The sequence below is a fragment of the Phalacrocorax aristotelis genome, chromosome 3 (genome assembly GCF_949628215.1).
Source record: "Phalacrocorax aristotelis chromosome 3, bGulAri2.1, whole genome shotgun sequence".
Taxonomy (NCBI): domain Eukaryota; kingdom Metazoa; phylum Chordata; class Aves; order Suliformes; family Phalacrocoracidae; genus Phalacrocorax; species Phalacrocorax aristotelis.
The window spans coordinates 104,300,601-104,323,235 of NC_134278.1; the positions used below are offsets into that span (position 1 = coordinate 104,300,601).

The window sequence follows — 22,635 nt, forward strand, 5'->3', positions numbered from 1 at the left end:
TCCTAGCTTCCAATACATTCTTCTGAGACTTCACTATATATTATACTTAGACTATAAATGATCATAAAATATAATGCTCCTAAAGATGCGTTAGCCCCAGCCAGAGGCTGAGACACGGTGTAAGCTTCTTGGGCCGTTTTCCCATTGTGCTACCTGGTCTGGATTTTGCAGTGCCATAAAATCACATGCAGAAGGAAGAGGGCATAAGTTCTGAATTCTGCTGTACCTTTTGAGGAAGCTTGAAGGATGAAGTGTGAAATTGATGAGGTTCCACAAATTATGTTCTTACTCTTTAAATGAATAAAAAAAACCAGGGAAGAATTGCATAGTGCTTCACCAACTAAAGTGTCATTCGTAATTACTCAATAGATGAGAAAGGTTGCAGAGATAGTTAGTATTGTTATGGGTGTGCTAAGAGAAGAGACAATGTCAAAATGGGGTTTCCATGAATCGCCTCGGAGCAGTCCAAAATTCTATGAGAACACATATTTTTGCACTAAGGCCAATTTAGACTCAACTGGCAATATAAAGGCACCTTAAGTGAAAAGGTAGGTCTCTCTTACTTTGCCAGATGAGTGCGATTTGGAAACTAAATTTTGCTCATCTTAATCCTGTACAGGTCAGCACAGACAGGCTACTCCTTGGGGAATATGAGAAAGATTTTGTCCCAAAGGGGAAAAAAAAAACCAAAAAGAGAGGAGGATAATAAAACAGAAAAGAAAAAACTTAGGGAACATCTTTGTTAGGGTAAAGAACTTTTTAATATTTCAGTGAATTGTACATTGGTTTTAAAGCTCTAGTATGGTGAGAGTGATCTTTTGTTTTCTCTGGTTCTGTTCCAGCAAAATGAAATCACTTCCTGTAGATAGAAATCTTAATTCTGTAGGTATGCTTGCTAATAGCAAGCTGTTTCTTAGTCCCAGTAGCACTGATATGATTTTATATAACTGTTTCAATTCACACTATTAAGAACTTTCCTGTGACTTCTGGATCTCAGATTAATTCCAGAATACCCCATCATCCAAGTCACTAACTGAAATATTGTGAAACTGCACATTATTGTATCTGAAAAGGGTATTGAGATCTTGATTCATGCTACTGGTACTTCACAGTCCGATTATTATAATGCATTTCGTTTCGATCTTCCTATCTCTCTTGAGAGTCGCCAGCAAATGGTCCAGAACTTCAGTTAGACTTCTTTTCTATTAGAGCTGTCACTAGCATAGCTCTTGAATTCTTTATAAGCTTTGGTGATGGGATCTAGAATAAAGGCCTGCTTTTGACCTTCAGTCATTGGTATGGCCTTGCTCAAACTTACTTTTTGACTTTTCTGTCTCCTGGCGTTCCATGCCCTCTCCGTGGATCATCAGCCAAGCTGACTTCCCCAGTCTGCGCTTGTCACCTTAAAGTAATGGTTACAAGCGTATTGATGCGGTAATGACTTTACAGCCCAGCAAGCTCCACTTCATTAAATTGGTTGTAATTTGAACTCTGAAACAAGATAGCATCTTGTGTAACTATATTTAAATAAATTAAGGTAAGAACTGTAGTATTTAGTTAGTGATAGATTGCCTTTATTTATTCTTATACTTTGTCCCGAGACGTCGTATGCATGATTAAAAAAACAAGGCATATAGTATGGTTATGATATATAAACACATCAACATGAAATTTAATGGTGCAATTAGAAACAGTATTTTCTGTGTTATTCATAAAAGCTTTTGCAGTTTTTTACGCTGCTTCCGAGTTAATAGTATATTAGTAATCCAGGTGATATGGAGAGAAGTATTAATGTGATGGTAACTGTTTCATTTCAGAAACATCAGGGCTTTTTATATTCACAGTTTTAGTTCTGCATTGCTTTTCCTTCACAGTTTACAAATATGCACATTTTGCTGCAACATAAGCTCTTCTTCCTCACTTTGGAAGAGTGAAGGAAATGAAGTGGAAGTTTTGTAACAAGCCTGTATTTGGTGGCTAATTTCAGTCTCTCTAAAATCAGCATGAGTCTAGCATAATTCTGATGAAGTTCTGGTAGTATAGCACTCAGAAAAGATCAAATTTAGGCACTGGGAACATGGAGCGTACCTCTCCAGAAAAGAAACAGATTATTTGGCAAGTTCTTATGTGACGTATAGAAGGTATTCTTTTGTAATATTTGAAAGCTAATAATAGGTATTGCATGTTTAATGCCACAGAGTAGCTGTCCTGTTTTTCTTTTAATTTTTTCTTTCTTTCTGCACATTCACCTCTACTTGAACAGAAATAAAAGGTTCAAGGCTTGTCAGCATCAGTTTATAGATAGCTGTTTAAAAATAATGAGATATTGGGTATTGTAAGGCTCAGGGCTGTCTTGCCAGACTCATTTATTTCCATTCACCTTTTGTCAGAATTGCAGACAGAAGACATTCAATTAAAACTTGTCACCTGTTGCGTGTGACCTAATTTGTATTTGTGAGTGTCACAGATTAGGATCCTTAGCTTCATGTGGAACCATTAAAAATATAAAGCAACGGTAGTACTCTTAAACATTTTATGCCACATTTTCTTCATGTGAACACCTTTGTTTATGGACCATTCTTCAATGGAAATCGCTTGTGCTAAGAAATAGAATTTATTTACACAAAGTCTCATTTGCATGGGAAAACTAAGTGGATTTTATGCATTTTTTAATGTTTTAATGCATAAATGACAGTGCACAAAAATTCAGCATGTAGATGATTAGTTCATGCAAAGTTAATGTTCCTTTCAAGAGAGGTTGAGTACTGAGCTGTGCAAGTAACTCATTTATCAGTTCTTTTGTCAAACTGGAAGAAAAAATCTCTGGGCTTTAACCAAAGAGAAATTTTTTTTTTCAGTTCCTTTGCCAAAATCCAGTCTTTTCATCCCCTCCTCCCAGGAAAAAAATTGATTTTCCAATATGTTACTTATATTTTATTGCTCAGAAACGTTTTTAATTATTAAACATGAGCAAAATCTGAAACGAAACATTAGTTTGAAACACTTGGTTTAGTGAAGGAATATTTTTCTCTCTTGATTTTTCAACCTGGAAAAATTCACTAAATAATTTAATTGGTCTAATAATACTTTTGGGTGGGTTTTTTGGGGGGTTGGTTTTTTTCCCCCAGTAATGAACTGTTTGTTTCAAATCTTTGTCAAAGGAACAGATAAATTAAGCAACTTACAGTCACTGAGCAAGTTGGATATTAAAGTAATAAACACTGTTTTGTCTTTCCGTCCATTATATGGCCAGGTTCCTGAACTAAATTGTTTTATAGGCACCTCTTGAGGACAGCCAATTTTATCCTATATTAGCAAATTCTTTTTGGTAGTGACGGAGTGTAAAATAGGAGGATGATTTTTAGACTTCCTATGCTACACTAAACAGTGTAATTTAATAGTGCAGACAGCTATCAGAAGACAAAACACTAAAGCCTTCCCTTGCTAATTGATAATTCAGCTGTGGATCAGCAAAGCTTTAATATGAGTCATAGCTTTTATCTTCTTTGATGACTTAGGACTCTGTTTTCAAAATGCTATCAGCCTAATGGACATATATTTTACATCTCTAGCTGAATTTTTACCTGCACATGGTGTTATCCAAATACTTCGTAAACTGATTTTAGAAGCTCTCTGGCATCATTATAATTCAGCACATAAATATGCAGATCCAGAAGAAAAGATAGCTCATATTATCTTTTTTCTTCACGCTGTGTTACTTCCTGCATGTTTCTACTATATTGAGAGAGGTCTTTTGTGGTTTAAAGTGGAAGTATTTTTTGCACTATGAATCTTTCAGACTGTCGGATTAATGCACTGGCCTCACACTTCTCTAAACCCAAACTATAGAGATTACTGAATGGTCTAAAGAGTTACTAGATGACCATGCATTCTTATCTCTAAATACATTCTGTCTGTGTTCATGGGGGAAAAATCAACTGGTTTTCTGGTTCTATGTGAAGAAACGCAAAACCCAGGGCTTATAATATTCCCCCGAGCTTACCTAGCAATCTTACAAATAAACATAGTATGTTCAAGTGAACCGGAACACTATCAATATTTGTCCCAAAGGGGAACCACATCAGACTGTGCCATTAAAATTCCTTTTACTCTTTCCGGTTTTACTGTTAATCTGTTTTTTGCCTGTGCTACTGATGTTCATCTAAAGCTTGGCAAGATGCAGTTATGTGGGTATCCATTTGTACTGGTTTCCCTGTAAAATTTAAGACAATGCTGGGATTCTTACAGACATCTGTAGCAAAAGGATCATGCCCAGTTACATTTCTCAAACATTGAGATAGGAATATGTTTAGTATCTGTAGAACGGTGTGTTAGAAGTGGAGCTTGGCAGAAAGGCATCCGTGTAGAATGTGTCTGCTTGCTGTAAACCTCTCACGTAGGGGGGACAGAAAGGGAGCAGAATTTGAAATTCCCGTAGGAATTAAAAATTGTGGGTTTGATTCTGATCTCAAACCTGTTCTTTACTGATGTACTGGAAGGAAGAGAGGGATTTTTGATTTATTCAGATATTAGTGCATATTTAAGTAAATCAGATTTTTTTTTTTTGCAAAATGAAAAGCTGTCCCATATTGTAGGTACTAAGCAATTTCTTGTAGGCGGTCTTGGTATTGGTAGGTCTTGATTTGAAGGACTGGGCAAATGCCTCCCAGGTTAGCTGGAGGATTTCCTGTGGGTATTAGTATCATTATATTTCCTCCATGGAAAGGACGAGAACGTTTGTGGGACAAGTGGACAAGTGAACACTGGAGACTTTTAGCTGAGGTAGGGAGGAGGGGATGGAAGAGAGGTAGATTAAAAAAGGGTAAATAGTATATTTTGGATATGGCTTGGGTCTGTGTGGAAAAAGAGATAATGCTGTTAAATGTGGTTATCGTACTGAGGACCTGAATTCCAAAAAGAACGATACACAGGGTAGTGGCAATCTTTTCATAATACCTAGCACCAGGCACAGTGGTTACCTGTCCCACACAAGGGCTTCAAGGCAGTCTGAGAGAAGGACTATGGAATAGAAATAATAATTTGTGACTGTTGATGAGGTAGGAACAGATGAGGAAAAACAGAAGAAATGGGGAGTTCAGGTCTGCCTATGTTAAGTTTCTTTAGACTGAAGTACCTGGGGGGTAGGTCATTGTGTACATCAGCTCTAGTCTTCAGTTATTTCAGTGCAAGACTATGTGGACACTTTCACTTTAGAGCAAATGCCCAATATAATTTTGTTGTGTGTAGGTAAGATTTGATAGAAATCATGCAGAGATTGCGTGAGGAACCAGGAGGTGAACTTTTTTTGTAGAAACTTGTATAGTAACTGTGAGACGATTTTTTTTCCTTAGGGCCAGCTGGAGAAATTTTTATGTTGTATTAGTATGTGTAATTTCCTTCTTTTAAAAAAGTAGCAATTGTATTGATTTACATAGTTTCCATCTCTCCATATATTACAATTGTAGTCTTATCCTTATCTTCTGAGCTTTGTAAATCATGTCAAAACCCATCACTTCTGAACAGATGAGCTCATGAGTTGTGCCTGTCCTAAGATGTGAAGTGAATGTGTTGCATTTGGCTGTTGAAGGTATCATAACTGGTAGCATCCCTGTTCTTCATGTTTGTATCCTGTGGTCATCCCTGTTCTTCTCATTTGGCCTTTTCTTTTTGTCTTTTTGTTGAACTATTTTAAATGAGACTCAGGGTTGGGGAGTGTGGAGAATCAACTTGCTTGTCCTCAGTGGAGCTTTGGTCAGTGACGTTAGTGGATGTTTGGACCCTGAAAAGCTGTGATGATAATACATACAGTGCAATTCATTTGAAGATGTGCATAAGTTTGTACAGGAGGGGTGGATAGCCGTCTTTTCACTTTATGGCTGAGGATTGATAGGGTGAGTGAACAGAGTTGCTGAAGACTGGCAAACCACATGCCCAACAGACCTAAAGCAGAGATCCACTTAACTTCTCCCTGTACACTACCTAGACGCCACAATATCCCCTTTAATAGTCTGAGTACAGAGCATGTGTTGAATTATAGCGATTACTTCTGTGATCAAGATGTTAAGGCCCCCTCCCAATGAAGATCTTTGTGGACAGAATTGTTTTTCTTTCTTCCCTTTGTTTTTCTAACAAAGAAGGCATCAGCTGTTACTGTCTTGAGAGCAGATAAATATATCTTTATGTAATGAATTCTCTCATACAGACTGTAGGAGTTGCAGGGGAAAATGTATTCATATACACAGGAATATCTGGATTTCAGTTTGCTACCTGCCAAACTCCAACAGTTTTTATGCAATATCAGACGGGTGTACTTTCTTAAGTGGTGCCTTGCATTGTATTTGCTTCTATAAGGACTCTAGGGAAGTAAAATACCACCTAGGGTGTGTATGGTTATGGGAAACTGAAACAAAGATAGCTACTTCATAATGGTACTATGAGTGAGAAAGGCTTAGGAGCTAAAATGATGGTAAACTCTGTATCAGTTTAATGAAAGGTGTATAAACCTCTAATTTATATTCTGTTGATACTATGTTATCAAAAGTGTTTTCACATTAGAATCAGAATTAGTTATATTATAGATTTAAGTAATTTTAAAATGTGAATTACCATTACTCCCTAGTTATTTAGAATTATAGTTTTTTTCCTTTTTAAAAAAAAAGTTGCTATATTTATAGGTATAGCTATGTATAATAGGTGAGTACATGGACCTATGCATAATTTTGCTGTTGTGACATTCGCCTGTATTTCCTTCCACTGAGTGTGTGAATGGCTTGAATGTGTAGCTTGGCAAATATAAAGGAGGTAAAAAAATTGTTCATCTTGGTAGATTTATATTATTTTAATTTAAGCTTCAGTTCCATTACTTTTTGATTAAACATACTTCTGTCTGATGCTATCCATCTTTTATCACTATGAAATCTTCTCCCAAGCAGAAAGAAGGATGGCATCTGAATTATGCAGAAATAATTTTCTATCTATTTTTCTTCAAATGCTGGGCAGTCTTTTTCATAATCCCACCAATATCGCATGTGGCTTGTTCTAATCCTCTTCCTATTTCTGAATATTCAACTGTCAAACCTTGGTCTTTTGTTTTGGTTTGGTTTGGTTTTTTTTATGGCAGTGTATTATCCTGGATGTCATTTGCTTCAGGTGTAGCTCAAACTCCTGATTCAAGGGTGGAGAACACTGAGTTATCATTAGCTCTGAAAAGCTTTTGACTATCAGTTTTTAAAGTGGTCTTGTAGTTCATGCATTTCTACATATAACTTCAAAAACAAACAAAAAAATAACCATGGCTTGTTGATTGAATCACCATGAATTTTATCAAGTAACGTAGGCCACAAATCAATCAGTCACAAGTTTGGTAGTGATATGGGTAAATACCATAAATAAGATTTCATTCATAATTATATACTGACCTGTTCAGGTATGTGGTTGATTAATTTTTTTAGTTCTATAATGTGATTCACAAAAGTATAAGTGTTAACATACAATAAGAACTGTACTTCTTGAGTTGGGGGGAGTGAAATACACAGTCTTCTGCCATAAAAGGAATGAAATTTCACTATTAAATACAGGTGATAGTTACCCACTTTCCTGGTGAGCAGAAGTATTGAGCACTGCTGCGTACGATTCACTGCATTATAGTTACAGGCATTGGTTGTGACCTTAAGCCAAGTATCTCCTGTGCTACTAACCTTTATGGATATCAGCAGCCCATCTGGGTGAATGAGAGCCCCATGCATGCAAATGCCAGAAGAGTACAGACTTGGATCTGTACACTGCCACCTTCCTTGGTTCAGCTAGCGAGTGTTCTGGTGTTTCATGCTAGCTTGGAGAGTAGAATAGGAAAATAAAAAATCAAGAAATTTGAAAGAAAAAGAAACAAAAACAAAAGGACAAGAGTTGGCCTTGGATTCCTGGGTATTTGGCAAAATATCTTTCCTTTACCAAAACCCAGTCAGTCGTCTTTGGATGAAAGAGGACTGACAGATGTTTCCTGGTAACGACACTGTGCTACCAGTGCAGGTTCATGGGCAGCATGTAACCTCTGTGCTGTATTCTTCTTGCTGTGCACATAAATTGTAACTACTTTGGTGGTGGCTTCTCTCCAGTCCAGAAGCCAGTTCTGGAGGTATTTCCTGCAAGGGAGAGAACAGGGAGATGGGAAGTAGTGGAGCAGGGCACAATAATGGCAATAGAAAAGATAAATAGAGGGTTAAGAGCTAAAATAGACAATGAAAAGTGAGAAAGTGATCTGTGCTTTATTACATCGCTCACAGGGTTCATTGATACGTAATGTGTCCTTGCATTCTTCTCTAGTTAAATCCGTGTCATCAGGGACAAATTTTGCACTTGGTATTACTTGTCCTGTTGCCCTGCATATGTGCCGAGTTTTTCAACTTCAGCGTTTTGTTACTACTTGGTTATACTAACATTTATCCTGGTTGTCTGGAAACCTGCCTGGGTGACTCAGGAGGAAATAAAAATACTTCATTGTTTTATAGGACTTACCATCTTATTTCCCCCCTCCTTTTTTCATTTTGTCTATAAGACCAGCTGTAGCTTGTTTCAGGAAAGTAAACTCCTATATATCCATACAAAATAGGTAGCAGAATGTTTTATTGAAGCAATGAACAATTTGGAGGTAGAACACAAAAGTTAATTCACCATTGGTGACATCTAAATGAACAACCCTACAAGTGCTTTCAAACCCTCATGAACCATTTCTAGTCTTTAAGCCACATACATGTTCTTATTTTATTAAGGATACTTACTTTGTGTCCTCTGGCCATGTTAATCCATGTTAATGAAAAGCACCAGTTTTGACTGTCTAGACTGCATACAGCACCCATTGTTTCTAAAGTTCTAATCCTCTGTGCTTCTCTACTCATAATGTTAGCCTTGTGTATCCATGGTGTTTATTAGAGCTTTGAACTTCTGCTTCTGGCAAAGATGACTGAAGATCAGACTGTTTCAAATGGAAACTAAACTTGTTAGATGTTTTTAATAGTATGTAAAAATGAACAAATGGTTTTAAGTGAACAGGAAATTATGTGGTATATTTAGTCTTGCAAGTGTGAAAAACTAAACAGCTTGCAAATACTTGTAGTGCTGCTTTCCCTTGCTTTCTAAAATTAATCTTTTTAAATAAACATGCATTTTAAATAAATATTGGAAGGCAGGAGATAGAAGATTGTTACCCAAGAAGCATCCTCATAATATATTTAATTACATGTTTGCTTATTTTTCCCAACGTAGGTGTCCGCCTAGACAGAGTACGTGGAGGTCGCCAGAAGTACAAGCGCAGAATAGATGCAGAGAATAGCCCATACCTGAACCCTCAGCTAGTTCAGCCAGCAAAAAAGCCATGTGAGTACACCAGATATACAAAATTTCTCTTTGAATACAAGGTATTGACCCCGAGCCCTGTTCGCTAAGCTCGTTCCGACTGAGACAAGGGTTTGGTCAGAAGATATTACCATAAACTCTGTATCCATTTAGCTGTTAACATATTTTGCTTTAAATATGCTCATCTTTCTCAAGTCGAATTGAACAAAGAATATTTTTACAGGTTGAAGTGTATAAACGCATGGTTTATGCAGTGCAAATTTTCCATTTACAGGTTATCTTTATTTTCAGTGGTACATAAAATGGTTCATACTGTGATCATTAGTTCATTGAAGCTGCTAGTTTCAGATTCCACAAGAAAGTGATTTTTGTAGTTTTCACTAACTAAATGAGTTTGACTGCTCAACCTCCCAGTGAAAATACATTAAGAGCCTCATTAATTTATACCTATAGATTAATACACTACCTAGCATTAGATTAAAACAGCAATATGCCATACTAATAACAAGCATAGATTGGTAGTTTGGGCTCTAGTACCCTTATGGATTTTTTTGCTTTGTTTTGTTATGTTTTAATAATGTCCTTGATTGTATCTCGCCAGGCTGAAATTAAGAGAGAGAGAGAGAGAGAGCGCGAGAGGGAGCGAGCTGATCATCTCACTGCTAAAATACAAGTTCCATCCTCTTTGCGATTAACTAAAAATAGTTAGGGGTTTTGCTTTGCAGCTTATATAAACTCAAGCAGCGACTGTACTAATTCCATGAAGTAAATATAATAGCATTATAGCTGTAGTGTAAGAGGCTAGTGTATTTCCCTGCAAAGGCACACACGCTGTATTGAGTGTTGTAAACTCTTCTGAATTCAAATGAGAGTACACATGTGCATTTGCTCCTGCTGAGAAGGTTAATTTGCTTCTAAAATAGAGAAATAAGCCAGAGAAATAAGGAGGGCAAACTCCTCCTTGTCTCCCATTTGCCTCTGCCCCTATGCCTCTGACAACACACCTGTCAGTTTTAGGCTCTTGAAAATACCTGGCTGTATGGAAAACGGAATTTGTTTCCATTCGTGTCCCCCAGTAGGGGACAGTGCTGTGTACAATACGTTTGAGCATATGGGGATCTGGAGAGCAAATAAACAGTCTTTGAACTGTAAGTGAAAGGGCATTTTAGCTGTGTCAAAGAAAAAACAGCCAGTTTTACATAAAATTAAGGCTTAAGTGAACATATGGCATAGTTTCCTTTTGCCTTTCCAAAAAACATTATGCTGATTATATTCCTTCAATTGTCCAATCTGGCATCTTCTACTCAGCCTCCATAAGCTGTCCCACCGTTCTGTAAATACAATCTAGGACTGCACTAAGCAGATTTTGCACATTATAATAAAAACTTTCTGATAATACAATAAAATCTAATAAACTCTAATGCTTAATTTCATTAGGGGTTTAGTTTTCCTGGGTGCACAGATTGTCAGTTTTTCATTTACTTGATATTGTCATTGAGTAGAAATGTTGATAGCCTAGCATACCAAAAAGCCAAGACTAAACGTGCAGGGAAAAAAAAAATCCAACCCAAGCCCTCTAATATGAACAGAGGTTAACACTATTGTACTGAAACACAAGAATCTCTGTGTAAACCCAAGATTACTGCGAAGTAGTGCATTGCCTTACCTTTAAGATGAGAACTACACCAATTTCTGCAAGCTGCATTTGTCTGAGATAAACTAATGTCGTTATAAATCATTACTCATTATCTAAGTGCCTCCCTTCATTTTCCTTAGCTTGTCCCATTACAAACATTTTTGTAACAAACATTAACAAAACTTAATTTTCAAGTCCTTTCAGATAAAGTGTCAAGACGTGAAAAAGTTGAATCAGTTTTGTGTGGAAGTAGCCTGGGAGATTTTCTGGACCCTGACTGATAGTTTGTGTATAACAAAGGCACAGGAATGAAAATTGGGTTCTATTGATTCTAATTAGGGAAACATTAAATAAGATTTACCTAGAAACAGTGCTCATGGCTATTCAATTTCCTGAGTGATGGAGCTTTCTGAGTAGTTCAAAATTTTCCTATGGTCTATACTAATGCATGCTCCAATACAGGTAGCTTTTTCCCTGTATAGGGAAAGAACAGGTGTTTGAAAGATCTTTCCTACACCTACTTCTGGTCTGTGTTGTGTTTTCCAGCTTCATCATGGAATCTAATGGCCTGCCTGTAGATCTTGTTGATTGCAAAAAAACAAAAAGAATGTGAGATTTTGTGAGTCCTGAGTCAAAATATACAATATTCCTGAGTCATCTACAAAAAGCCATTGGTGAGGAACCTAATAAGAAAATGAAAGAGGTTCTTTGGCCATTTCTTCTGTTTGCAGGGAAAATAACCCAGACCTTGGGGATGTGAGTGTTTCTTCATTTATTCCTCCCAGGTGGAAAACCACAAAGTTGAAGCCCTCAGCTATATGTATTTTGACATTAAGAGACTCTATTTATCCTATTTCTCAATACTTATAAAAATATTGGAATTTGGGAAGGAGCAATGTTATCTTTTCTCACTTAAAAAGATTATGTTTTCTATGTGAAATTAAACAGGATATGTAAAGACTGTTTAAAAAATAAAAAAATATATGCAAAGGCTGTTTGCCAATATAAGTTAAAACTACCATCTGTCATCTTTAAATAAGAATAGAATTCCTCATTAATCAGTTTGATAATCAGTAGAATATTGAGCTCAAGAATTACTCAGTTGGCATGGTTCCTGTAGTTTATATAAAGCATTAATATATTCCCCTGTAAGCATGAATATATCCCCTGTAATAAAACATGCTCGATGTGATGGTTTCCAGTTGGCTCTTGCACTTACTTAATGAAGGGCTAATATATTTCGCAACTTCTGACACACAAATTTGGAGTAAGGCAAAAATTGTAGAGACAGTAGATCAGAATCAAGGAGTCTGTGTCACAAAAGAGCAGTAAAGTATCAGAAATCTGAATCAAGTGAGTAATTTAAGGAAATCTGTCAAGGGCTGGTAGCGAGCGTCTCTGACACTCCTGGGTAAGTCACGTCCCCATCAGCTTCCATTGCAGCACCCCCACATTGTGGTCCATCCCGTGACTTACATGCGGAAGGGGAAAATAATACTAATCCTGTCAGCTTTCTCTGCAGTCAGAAAATACTTCACACCTTCTCACAGTGGAATCCCATTTATATCAAGACCCATGACTCTTTATCCTAAGGAAGGGAATGGATTAGTGTAAATTCACTAAAGGGTGATATTTGGGCTTTAAGTTCTGGTGGTGCATTTGAGGTCACAGGATGTACCTACCATGAAAGGAAAAACCAATAATATACTGGGAGGCTTAATGAATCAGTCCTTTTCCCATTTTTCAGTACTGCCTTCTCAGAGTAACAAATCAGGCTCCTGTATAGAGAGAAGATACTTCCATTGTGCCTCCATGTGGATATAATGCTCATTTTATGTTTATCCTACTTACAGAATATAGAATAGCAACACTGAATGGTAAATCTTCCAGGCCCTTCTTCTCTTTTCCCCAACATTCTCCCCCCCACACACACTTTTCCATACTTTTCCTTATAACTTAAATGATTATTCCAAATAGAGTTCACAATTCATCTGCATGAAGAAGTAAATATTAAACACATGAGTGAAAATGCTATATAGATAAAAATAACCAGTGTGTGACTATGATAAAGTGTCATTTTTTGCACAGACCCAATTTTCTGATGTGGGGTCTCCATCTATTAGTACTTTCCTTAGTTTTACAGTCTTTATTCTCATTGATTTTAATAGTTATTCCTGACTGGCTCTTTTTTACTGAAAGAAGCTAGTTTTACACACAATTCTAAATTTGTGTGTTTCACGGGAAAGTGAATGTATGACAGCACCCTGCTTTTCTCACAGCATAGGCCCCAAGGAGTACAGATTCATTCTTAACATTTTAACAGGCAGGATACCCATAATATAAGATACAGGGGATAATAAGCACTGAGAAAGTCCTGAGACCGTTTCTGTCGCAACAGTTTAACAGTGACATCTAAAACAAAGAATGGTAGTTGTAATTGCTGACAGAAGTTACAGATTTCAGTGACTGACCAATGGTTTGCTGTATTTACTCCCTCAAAAACCTTTGGGGAGGGTTGCAGGTAATTAGAGGAAGGCAAAACTTTTATATTGGCACAGTACGAAATACATTATAATACATGAATATTTTTCTACAAAGTTGGTATTCCAATATTAGAAGGTGATCATGTGTTTCTACATTAAATTTACTTTCTTAAGAACATTGTAATGGATCAGATTTGCTTGTGCCGTAACTGCTTGTAGAAGCCTGTGAAGTTACAATAAAGTTTAATTAGGCCCAGTATCTTAAGAGAAATTTTTGTGCTCTTTGAAATATGAGCCATCTGTTTGAAAAGTAGAATGATGCTACGGGTGATCTTGTGCTGTTCTGGACCATTTTTACAGATAACAAGATTGTCTCCCATTTGCTGGTGGCTGAACCAGAGAAGATCTATGCTATGCCTGACCCTACTGTTCCAGACAGTGACATCAAAGCGCTTACCACTCTTTGTGACCTGGCAGACAGAGAACTGGTGGTGATCATTGGATGGGCTAAGCATATTCCAGGTACATACAGCATTTATTGCAAATAGATGACATACAGAAATCATCACATGGGTTATTCAGTTCTGGTAAAAAATATGACTTGTTCTCTCACTACAATGCATGCAGTTTTCTTAAGACTCCAGATTATTCACATAGGATGTAGGTTAGATGATAATATATCTTACCTTGGAAATAGTAGTGTTGTTGCCATGAGTGTTACTACATTAATAAGTTTTACATGCAGCTCAGTTAACCAATTTTTTTCATGTATTACTTTTATTAAGATAAACTTGCCTTGCTATCCAGAGCATCAGCCTGGTATGAAGGGTGGTGTAAGTGCTTTCCTCTGTACTCCTCTGATTCAGTGGCAGTTAAATATAAGTCTGGTTCCTCTATTCCGTAAAGGCAGCACTATCTTATGCTGACCACAGGGGGTGCAAAAATTCAGTTATATTTTGGCATGGCACAAAGGAATTGTTCTCTTCATTGAATGAACTCCTGTGAGAACTGAATTGTACCAGCAGTTCAGCAGAAAAAACTGAATTGTACCAAAAGGTTTCCTCTTACAGCTTATTAGTTCCTTGGTCTGCGTGAAGTGGACTGCAGTCTACATCATGTAACTGCGTTGATATTATAAAAGCTGACTTGTTAGCAAAAGAAGTGGGGGTCATCAAAAGCACTTTCTCAGAAGATTAGTGATTTCTTCAGATACCATTTTAGGTATATTTTACTTCCCCCTGTTGCTGAGGTATTGGTGCTTGCTTTGCAGGCTAGCAGACAAGCTTACAGAGTCTCTCCAGGGTTCTCAGTCTGTCACCTTTCAGAAATGGTAAAGTCACATAAAAAAACCTGGCTTTTTTGCTTGTTTCTTAAGGTATTTTTCTAGTCCAGCAAATGAGTGAGCATGTTGGTATGTTTTCATCAGCTTTTTAGTTTTCTAATTTTGATACTGGAGCCTTATTGAACATAAGAATGGATAACCTTTCATTCCTCTGAGTAGTATATAGTCTTGATTTTGGATGTGATTCTGGGATACCTTAATAACAGAATAAATAATTCAGTCAGTTGTTTGTTTATCAAAGTTAAATATATTTTATTTCTAGTATCAAAAGAAATCACAAAGAAATAAAAAGAAATAGTCTTCCTGGGATTTTTCCCCTTGTGCTAACCAGCACAGGGCCTCAGTTCTTCTGGTAGGTGCTTCTGAGTCATCTTTGATAAATACAAACACTTAACAAAGAGTAGTAATAAAATACTTTGTACATTTATGGAATGTTATTTTACTTTAGATGAGCAACAACAACGTACAGACTCTAAAATAGTCAGTATGTGACACAGTTGAAATTCAGTCATTCTCTGTGCCACAAATGGTGTATAAACAAGCTTTCGTATCACAAGTAATGTTTTTCTGGTACAGTTAACTTATTTCTGTCTCCTTAAACTAGTTTGTCTTTATGCTTTGAATGCTACAGTAATTTCTTTAATCAAATTGATGGAAGTCCCTTTCCCAGCCCACACTGAAACCAATTTATTGGTCATGATACGCCAGCTATGTTGCTAACAGTCGTAACGAACTGTCAGGCAATATCGCAGTGAAGCTAATTTGAAGTCATTAGGTGTGCAGCGTTCAGGCAACAATTTGTTACAGTGGTTAGGAACACAGCTGACATTTCTGAATGGCTTTGTTCAGAGCAGTTCTAGATGAGACCAAGCAAATTGTAAACTAATTTAAACATCACTCTATATTATACTAGCTACTTTGTCTTACACTGGTTGTTAATAAAGCACCCCAAATTAAGTCAAAATGAGTTAAATAAGTGAGTTTGAGTTTCATCTTTGAAGATACCTAGATCACCTTAACCAAAAGAGTAGTTTTCAAATAAGTCAGCCATGGTCCATAGTAGTTGCAGCGGCACTTTCGTCAGTTTGATTTGTGAATATGTTCTGTAGCTTTGATTTGGCTGGAGAGGTCAGAAGAGCAGAGGGATGAGACTGAGCAGCCTTTAAAATGATGGCTTTGGTTAGCATGGAAAAGGTATTGGATGCTGTGAACTGGCCTTGAAAATTTAAAGTCTGCGATCTGAACCAGTTGAGGAACATTTCTGCCGTGAGGCAGCCTTTTATTACGCGGTAAACTCAGAAACACACCTGCCATGGTAAAGCCACACAAGCTAAGTTTACTCACCTGACTCCATTTAGGAATGAGAAGGGGGGGAAAAAGGGAAATAAAGACAATCTTTTTATAAACCTTCTGGTAACAGAGGGCAGTGATAAAGCCTGTGCTTGTTGTCTGGCATTTGATCACAAATATCAAAATGCAAAAGGGATTGACAGGCTAAAGGGCAAATGTGATGAGCTTTTGTAGCTTGGTTTTGAATGATGGGGTACTGCTGAACCTGGACTGCTGTGCTCACGTCTGGCACAAAACAACGTGTAGAAGAGCCTGAATTGGTGCTGACTGTTTTCTAAGCTAACAACTGTTACTGTAGGCAGAAACATAACAGAATTAGAAAGAGGATGAGTTAGAAAAAGAGTGCAAATTGCTTGAAAGTTTGCTGTAGCTTAGCAGACTAAGGAAATCCTTGGCGTAAATCTCTTGGAATCGATTAATTATACCAGTAGTGAATTTGTGCCTAGCACAGCAAAGCAGCAATCAGCAAATCTTTCTCTACTACAGTGATTCTTAAGGTTCAGTATAATTAAAGGCCCTTATATATCAGGTGCTTAATAACTAATAAAGATCTCAGCTGTAAAGCATTGTAACTCAAAGTAAAATTTGTCTTTGTAGAAGAAACCAAAATAATGTTTTTGCTATTCTAACAAAAAGTCTTTTAATGAGATTATCTGTAAAAAGGTAACAATGCAATATGCATTCTGCCCTGGCCAACTGTTTCCCATTGCAGTCATGGTCTAAAAAATGTTTTAAAATTATACAAAGTTCAAATGCTTTCATAAAATCATTAGTATTTTTGTGCTATTGGAAACATTTCAATACTTGTTTTGACTGAACAAAAAGTCTATGCCATCTACAAAAGGAAATATTGAAAGAAAATATTGAAAGAAAATATATATGGAAAGCCTTTATCAGTAAATAGAATTAGTCTCCTTGCATTTATAAATCAAATAAATGGAAAGTGTGTTGTTATGAAACATGACCATGTCTTATCTGAAGAAGGAAAAGATCACAATGGCATTAGGAAATGCTTGACTTTAGTTAGAGGAGCGTAAGGGCACAAGAACAGATGATGGTGCCCTAATAGCCCTTTTTAAGAATGACAGGGCCCCGCCATTAGCATCCTTTTATATCCTTGGAAATTGCTCATGCCTCGCTTTTCTGGTTCCTATCTGCCTGACTCTTTTTTATTTCTCTTTCAATTTCATCCGCGCTCGGATAAGCGCATGCTAACACAATATGATTGAGCTGTAAAATGGAACGCTGTCGCCTCTAATCTCTTTTATGTAGATATGGAGGTACTTCCACACTCCACTTCATTCTCTCTCCATTGTTGGCCTTTTTAGAATGTGTTGCCGAGTAATGGAGGCTCAGTCAAATATTAGAGCTAGGTTTCACAGGGTGTGATAAGAAGATTATCAGCCCAGCAGTCAGATCTATTGTTGTTCTTTGTGTCAGATTAAAATATTCCGATGTGCTGTAACTTTGTTAGTAAAATACTGAAGGTGCTTAGGAAGAGGCCGATGCTGCTTCGTCTCCTGCCTGGTGAGACAAAAACCCTATTAACTGACTAAATAAATTCTAAATATATTTATGAAGCCTCTGCAAGACTTTTCTATTTTATTTTATTTTAATATTTTAAATAAGAGAGCCGTGCTTATTTCAATATTAACTGGGGGTTGAGTTTCCTACCCTTTGCATTGTATTTTGGGGAGGCTTCATTTTATATTGGTTGCATTATATTAATTAAACTCTTTTCCAGTATGGGATGGAATTCTGCTGATACCTAGTCACAGTATCAGAGTCATTTAGGCATGATTTCTGTAATGTAACTATCTCATTGACATTCAGCAAAAATGTGCAATGTTCTTTCGTATTAAGTGGAGGCAGAAAACATGAAGCTCTTAAAAAATGTGCATAACAGGAAGCTAAAGACAAAATGTTCTCTAAAAAATTTGCATGCATGAAAAAACATCAACCAGACCATAGAAATCAACTTTTTGCACTTAAAATGAAAAATTTGTTTGGAAACAGTAAATCAGACTAATACATCAAAAATAACTAGTTACATTATTTAGTAAAATAAGCCTGCTTGTCTTCAACTGTGTCCCTGCTTTGCTAGCAGTAACAGTGTTCAGGAAAGGGAATATTTAGAAATTGATACTGCCACTGGTGCTAGTATTTAAAAAGAAGAAAAAAAAAAAAAAAGGAAAGCATGATTTTGATGGAGCAAATCCAAGGATGTTTTGAATATTTTTGTGTTAATGTTAATGTTTTATGAAACATTATTGTTCCGGCATACTCTTTGTGGAGGACAATATTTAAGCTTTCCTTTCCAAAGCAGCTCTCAGGAGTATAATTTAACATTCTAATACTGGACAAGAACATGACTTGCTGCAGAGTTGTCATTTCTAAAATGCCCTTTTCTGATCATCTGTTTCAGAAATATCACGCCATGTAGGGAAAAGCACAGAGAAAAAGTTGACCATAATCACCTTTGGAAAGATAATGTTAAAGAAAGCATGAGAGCATGCATATATGGTACATCTCATGCATGTAGTTATGTATCTACATCGTAGTGGGCGTACAGCATGTGTTTAAATGACAGGGAAAAAATCCTGAATGTTCCTTCATGGTACTGTTCACATTGGTAGGACTTTGAAGACAGACTGAAATCAGACATTGGAACTACCTGGTGTATATAGGCACATATGTTATAGCTATAGCCAGCATCCTGCCCAGATCTTTCTCTGGATTGTTTTTGGAGCAGCTAATACAGAATCTCAGTTCTGCAAGGGGAATAGACGTCTTCCTGTACGTCTCTACCATGCTGCTTGCTCCTGTAAAATTTGTTGTTTCTGCTAAGGTTGAGGCCTTCTCTAGTCTCTTGTGCTGCTAGCTGAACTCAGGACCATTTCAGACAATGTGATGACTCCTGCAGCTGTCTTAGAGCCCCTATCACAGGGTGCCTGTCACTCCACAGACAGGTGGACGTGTAAATGTAGTGTTTACTGCTCGTGTAACATGGAATGGAGTATGAGCTGTTTCGTGCTAAGATGTTTGTAGTGATAATAACTTGAGCCTCACGGGGAATCGGGACAGCCTGCCCTTTACCAATGTGCTCAATCTTGGACCCTTTGCAAGTGTTTTTAGCCTTCTGTTTATCAAAAGTGTGCTACCTGCTCTTCTTTTAACTCCTACAAACATGCACTGATTGGGGAAATCAGGCATGCTTTTCCTGTGATGGAAATGTTCTTGAACTCACAACTTGTATTACATACGTGATCTGAGGCAGACCGTTTCCTGGGAATCTTACAGGTAGAGATTCCAGCCAAAAAGTTTCTCAAAAACTACTGACTTCCTTGACCTCTGTCACTAAAGTGTACAATATGGGAAATCGGCAATTGACTGTCGGTTTTATTTTTGAGTGTTAGCATAGATTGACCGCCCGACACTGCCAGTGTGTAGATCACCATGTTGATTCAAGCTACTCTGAGCAGAATGGAACAGCAGTGTGCTTAAAATGCCAGCAGTTCATCTATCTCACTGTTTGCATCAATATTCTTAACATCATTTGAAGTGCTAGGAACGGTGGCTTTTTCTATTTTTCTCATTCTTTGAAAATAGTATCACAGAGAAGGTGTGTTTTTGCAAGGCTGGGAGGAGGTGGGATTTCCAGGAAAATGTATGAATAAACATGTCAACACTCTCTTAGCTTTTTCAAAACAAAACAGCAATCTGCAGTGTGGTAAAAGGTAGTTACAGAAAGATCCATTTGTTTATTTTAAAATTATTTCATATGTGCACCTGAGATATGATAGCAGACTGTTCTTAGTGGATCCATTACTGAAGTCAGTGGCAAAATTCTGGCTGATTTCAGTACAAAAGAGTAGGCTCTATGTGCAACTACAGATGTACACACTCTTAGTGTGTCTGCTAATCAGAAAAGATGGGTTCCAGTTCAGAACTGAGACAGACAGCAATGGAGAGGTGAGGAGCTTTCTGTAACACTGGACATAGATGTCCTGGGGTAAAAAGAGCACTTTATTTGCCAGGGTAGTCACTTTTGGCATTTTTTACTAGCATAAATTAACTGGTGGGAAAAAATAATATAATCCCTGGCATATAAACATCTCATCACCTGCAAATTATACATGAATATAGTTGCTAGTTTTGACTTTAAAATACCTATCTATTTGTTGAAAAAGCTTGTTTAAGAATAATCATCACTGAAAGCAGAACAAAACCAAAAACATGAATTAACAGGTAACAAAAGAACTTGGCTCAATTCTTAGATTTAACTTAAAAAAAATCCTTCATTAAAATCATCTTCTCTCAATATCAGAATTAAACAGTGACTTTTTGTCTCTATTAAGTTCATCTTTTATTCACATACAAGTACTCACCTCTTCCTTTCAAGTGACTGTCTCATTTTGGTGTGGTTTGTTGGTTTTTTTGTTTTTGTTTTTTTTTATAACACTCCTCTCCCTCTACCCATACCCCAACATACACACTACACTGTCTGGCTGTTGCACTTCTCCCGCCCCCCCCTGCCCCCCCCAGTGTCCCCCTTTATCTGCCTCAACCAATCTCCAAATGAATGCATGTCTATCATGGCCTTAGCTTTGACACTCTGGATATATTGATTAATAGTTGCCCTAAGCTCCTTTTAGCAAATCAAATTTTCACTTTTAGCAAGGATTTCGCCTCTGATTTATTCAGCAAAGTGAAATGCACTAAATTGACTTTGACATTCAGGGAAAATGGCTGAAAAACAAAGAGGGGAGGAAAGAGATATAAATTGTGTGGCAGCTGGAGACTTCAAGCATAAAAGAGGGAGTTTTCTATAGAATATCACTGGTTAATTTGGAAACATGCATTTAAACAGGAGTGGAAATTATTTTATTAAAATTAGATGTTTTTTAGACTGAGGATTTGGGATATAATAAGGTTTACTTAGCAAAATGCAATATATTCAACCCAAATTCATCACTTGCTAATCATGGTGCAAGTGTGGGATCCACTTTTGTTGCCACTAATAATTATTATGTTAAACGAGAGACAAAGAGGTTTCTGAGTAGTTTTATAATGAGGTGCTAAATTGGTAAATATCTTCCTACCATTGCATTATGTTGTTCACTCAGGTGGCCCTTTAAAAATAAGAAATGATTAATAAAAAGAGAGCAAATCAACAGTAATGAATGCCAGTGCTTTTCATTTTCTTTCTGTAAACAAAAATGGCTATTATTTGATTCTTAAATGCAAGAGATGTACCAGCCATTCCCTATTATTCTTCTAGCAAAATCAAGAGTGTTGTGTTACCCTGGATGACTTGTAGCCTGACTTCCACAGCCTGCTTCCTTACTTGCAAACGTATTACTGCAGTACCATGAGGCCAAAAATACACCATTGCATATTTAAAGGTGTTCAAAGGTGATGCTGAATAGAACAAAGGAGAGAAAAAAACCAAAAGGAATATTAGTCCATTCCGTTAGCACATCTGGGTTGTTTTTTTTAACAAGGGGGAGGGTATGAAGATGCAAAATAAAAACACAGGAAACGTTTTTGTCTTACTCAGCAATCAGGCATTACAACGAGGATTTGTAGAAGCAAATATATATGGTAGTTTGCCCAGTTAATCTGTAAAGACAGACGAAGAGCCTTCGGTGGGATCAGTTGTCATGGGTATACAAGTCAAATGTGCTACGCCAGCCTCTGTTGTTTAAGGATCTGGCCCCGAAGGGATAAACCCACATCAGTAGTCAGTATATCAGTGGGAGCTGAGAGCTTTCTTTGTCCCCTGTGTGTACTCACCACCTCAAACTCTCTGCAGCAACGTGCAGAATCCAGCTTTAAGCAAGTATTTCCACTTACAGACAATACTCACCTTTGTACCCACTTCTTGTGTGACAAACGGGTTTACTAGATTAGGTCTGTGTAAATTGCAGATGGCTTAGTAGCAGTTTTTCTTCTTCTGAGCCAACAAGGAATTAATCTTATTACCAGAGGGTAGGAAGTCTAAATGTATCTTAACCTTTTTAATTTTACTGTAGTCTCCGTTCTCTTTTTTTCTGTGAGCAATCTGAATTTGAGACTTCAGCAATAATGGTCTTTTGCAAATGGGACAGCATCTGGATTGCCATACAGGAGATAGCTGGGCACATTAGGTTTTCAGGCATGTTACCTCTTTAACGTCATTCCACCTCCACCCCTCATAATTTAGTTCAACTGCCAACCCTATTAAAAGACTGCCAGTTAGAAGCATACTATATGAAACTATTTAAACTTCCAAAATAATCTTTGAGGGGGCATCCTTTTCCAAACTTTCCCTAATTGTACAATTGATACCTCAAGGGTGGCCAACTTCTTACAAGTACCATGTGGTCACAAGGCAGGAAGATGCCTTGCTCAGAAACACAGTAAGAAAGTTGGAACATTATTCCTTAGTTTGACTCCTTCCCTCAAGAAAAACAAGGGTTTTTTCACCCAGA

The 22,635-nt window shown here is 37.1% G+C and overlaps 1 protein-coding gene across 31 annotated transcripts in view; it reads left to right on the forward strand.

Annotated features, from left to right (window-relative positions):
• ESRRG (estrogen related receptor gamma) overlaps positions 1-22,635 on the forward strand; it is a 404,960-nt gene that overhangs the window by 341,905 nt on the left and 40,420 nt on the right. For all 31 annotated transcript variants that reach the window (XM_075088879.1, XM_075088866.1, XM_075088864.1 and 28 more), the window contains 2 exons: positions 9,262-9,372; positions 13,831-13,992. In XM_075088879.1, coding sequence (XP_074944980.1) covers positions 9,262-9,372; positions 13,831-13,992 — 273 coding nt within the window. The remainder of the gene's footprint in view (positions 1-9,261; positions 9,373-13,830; positions 13,993-22,635) is intronic.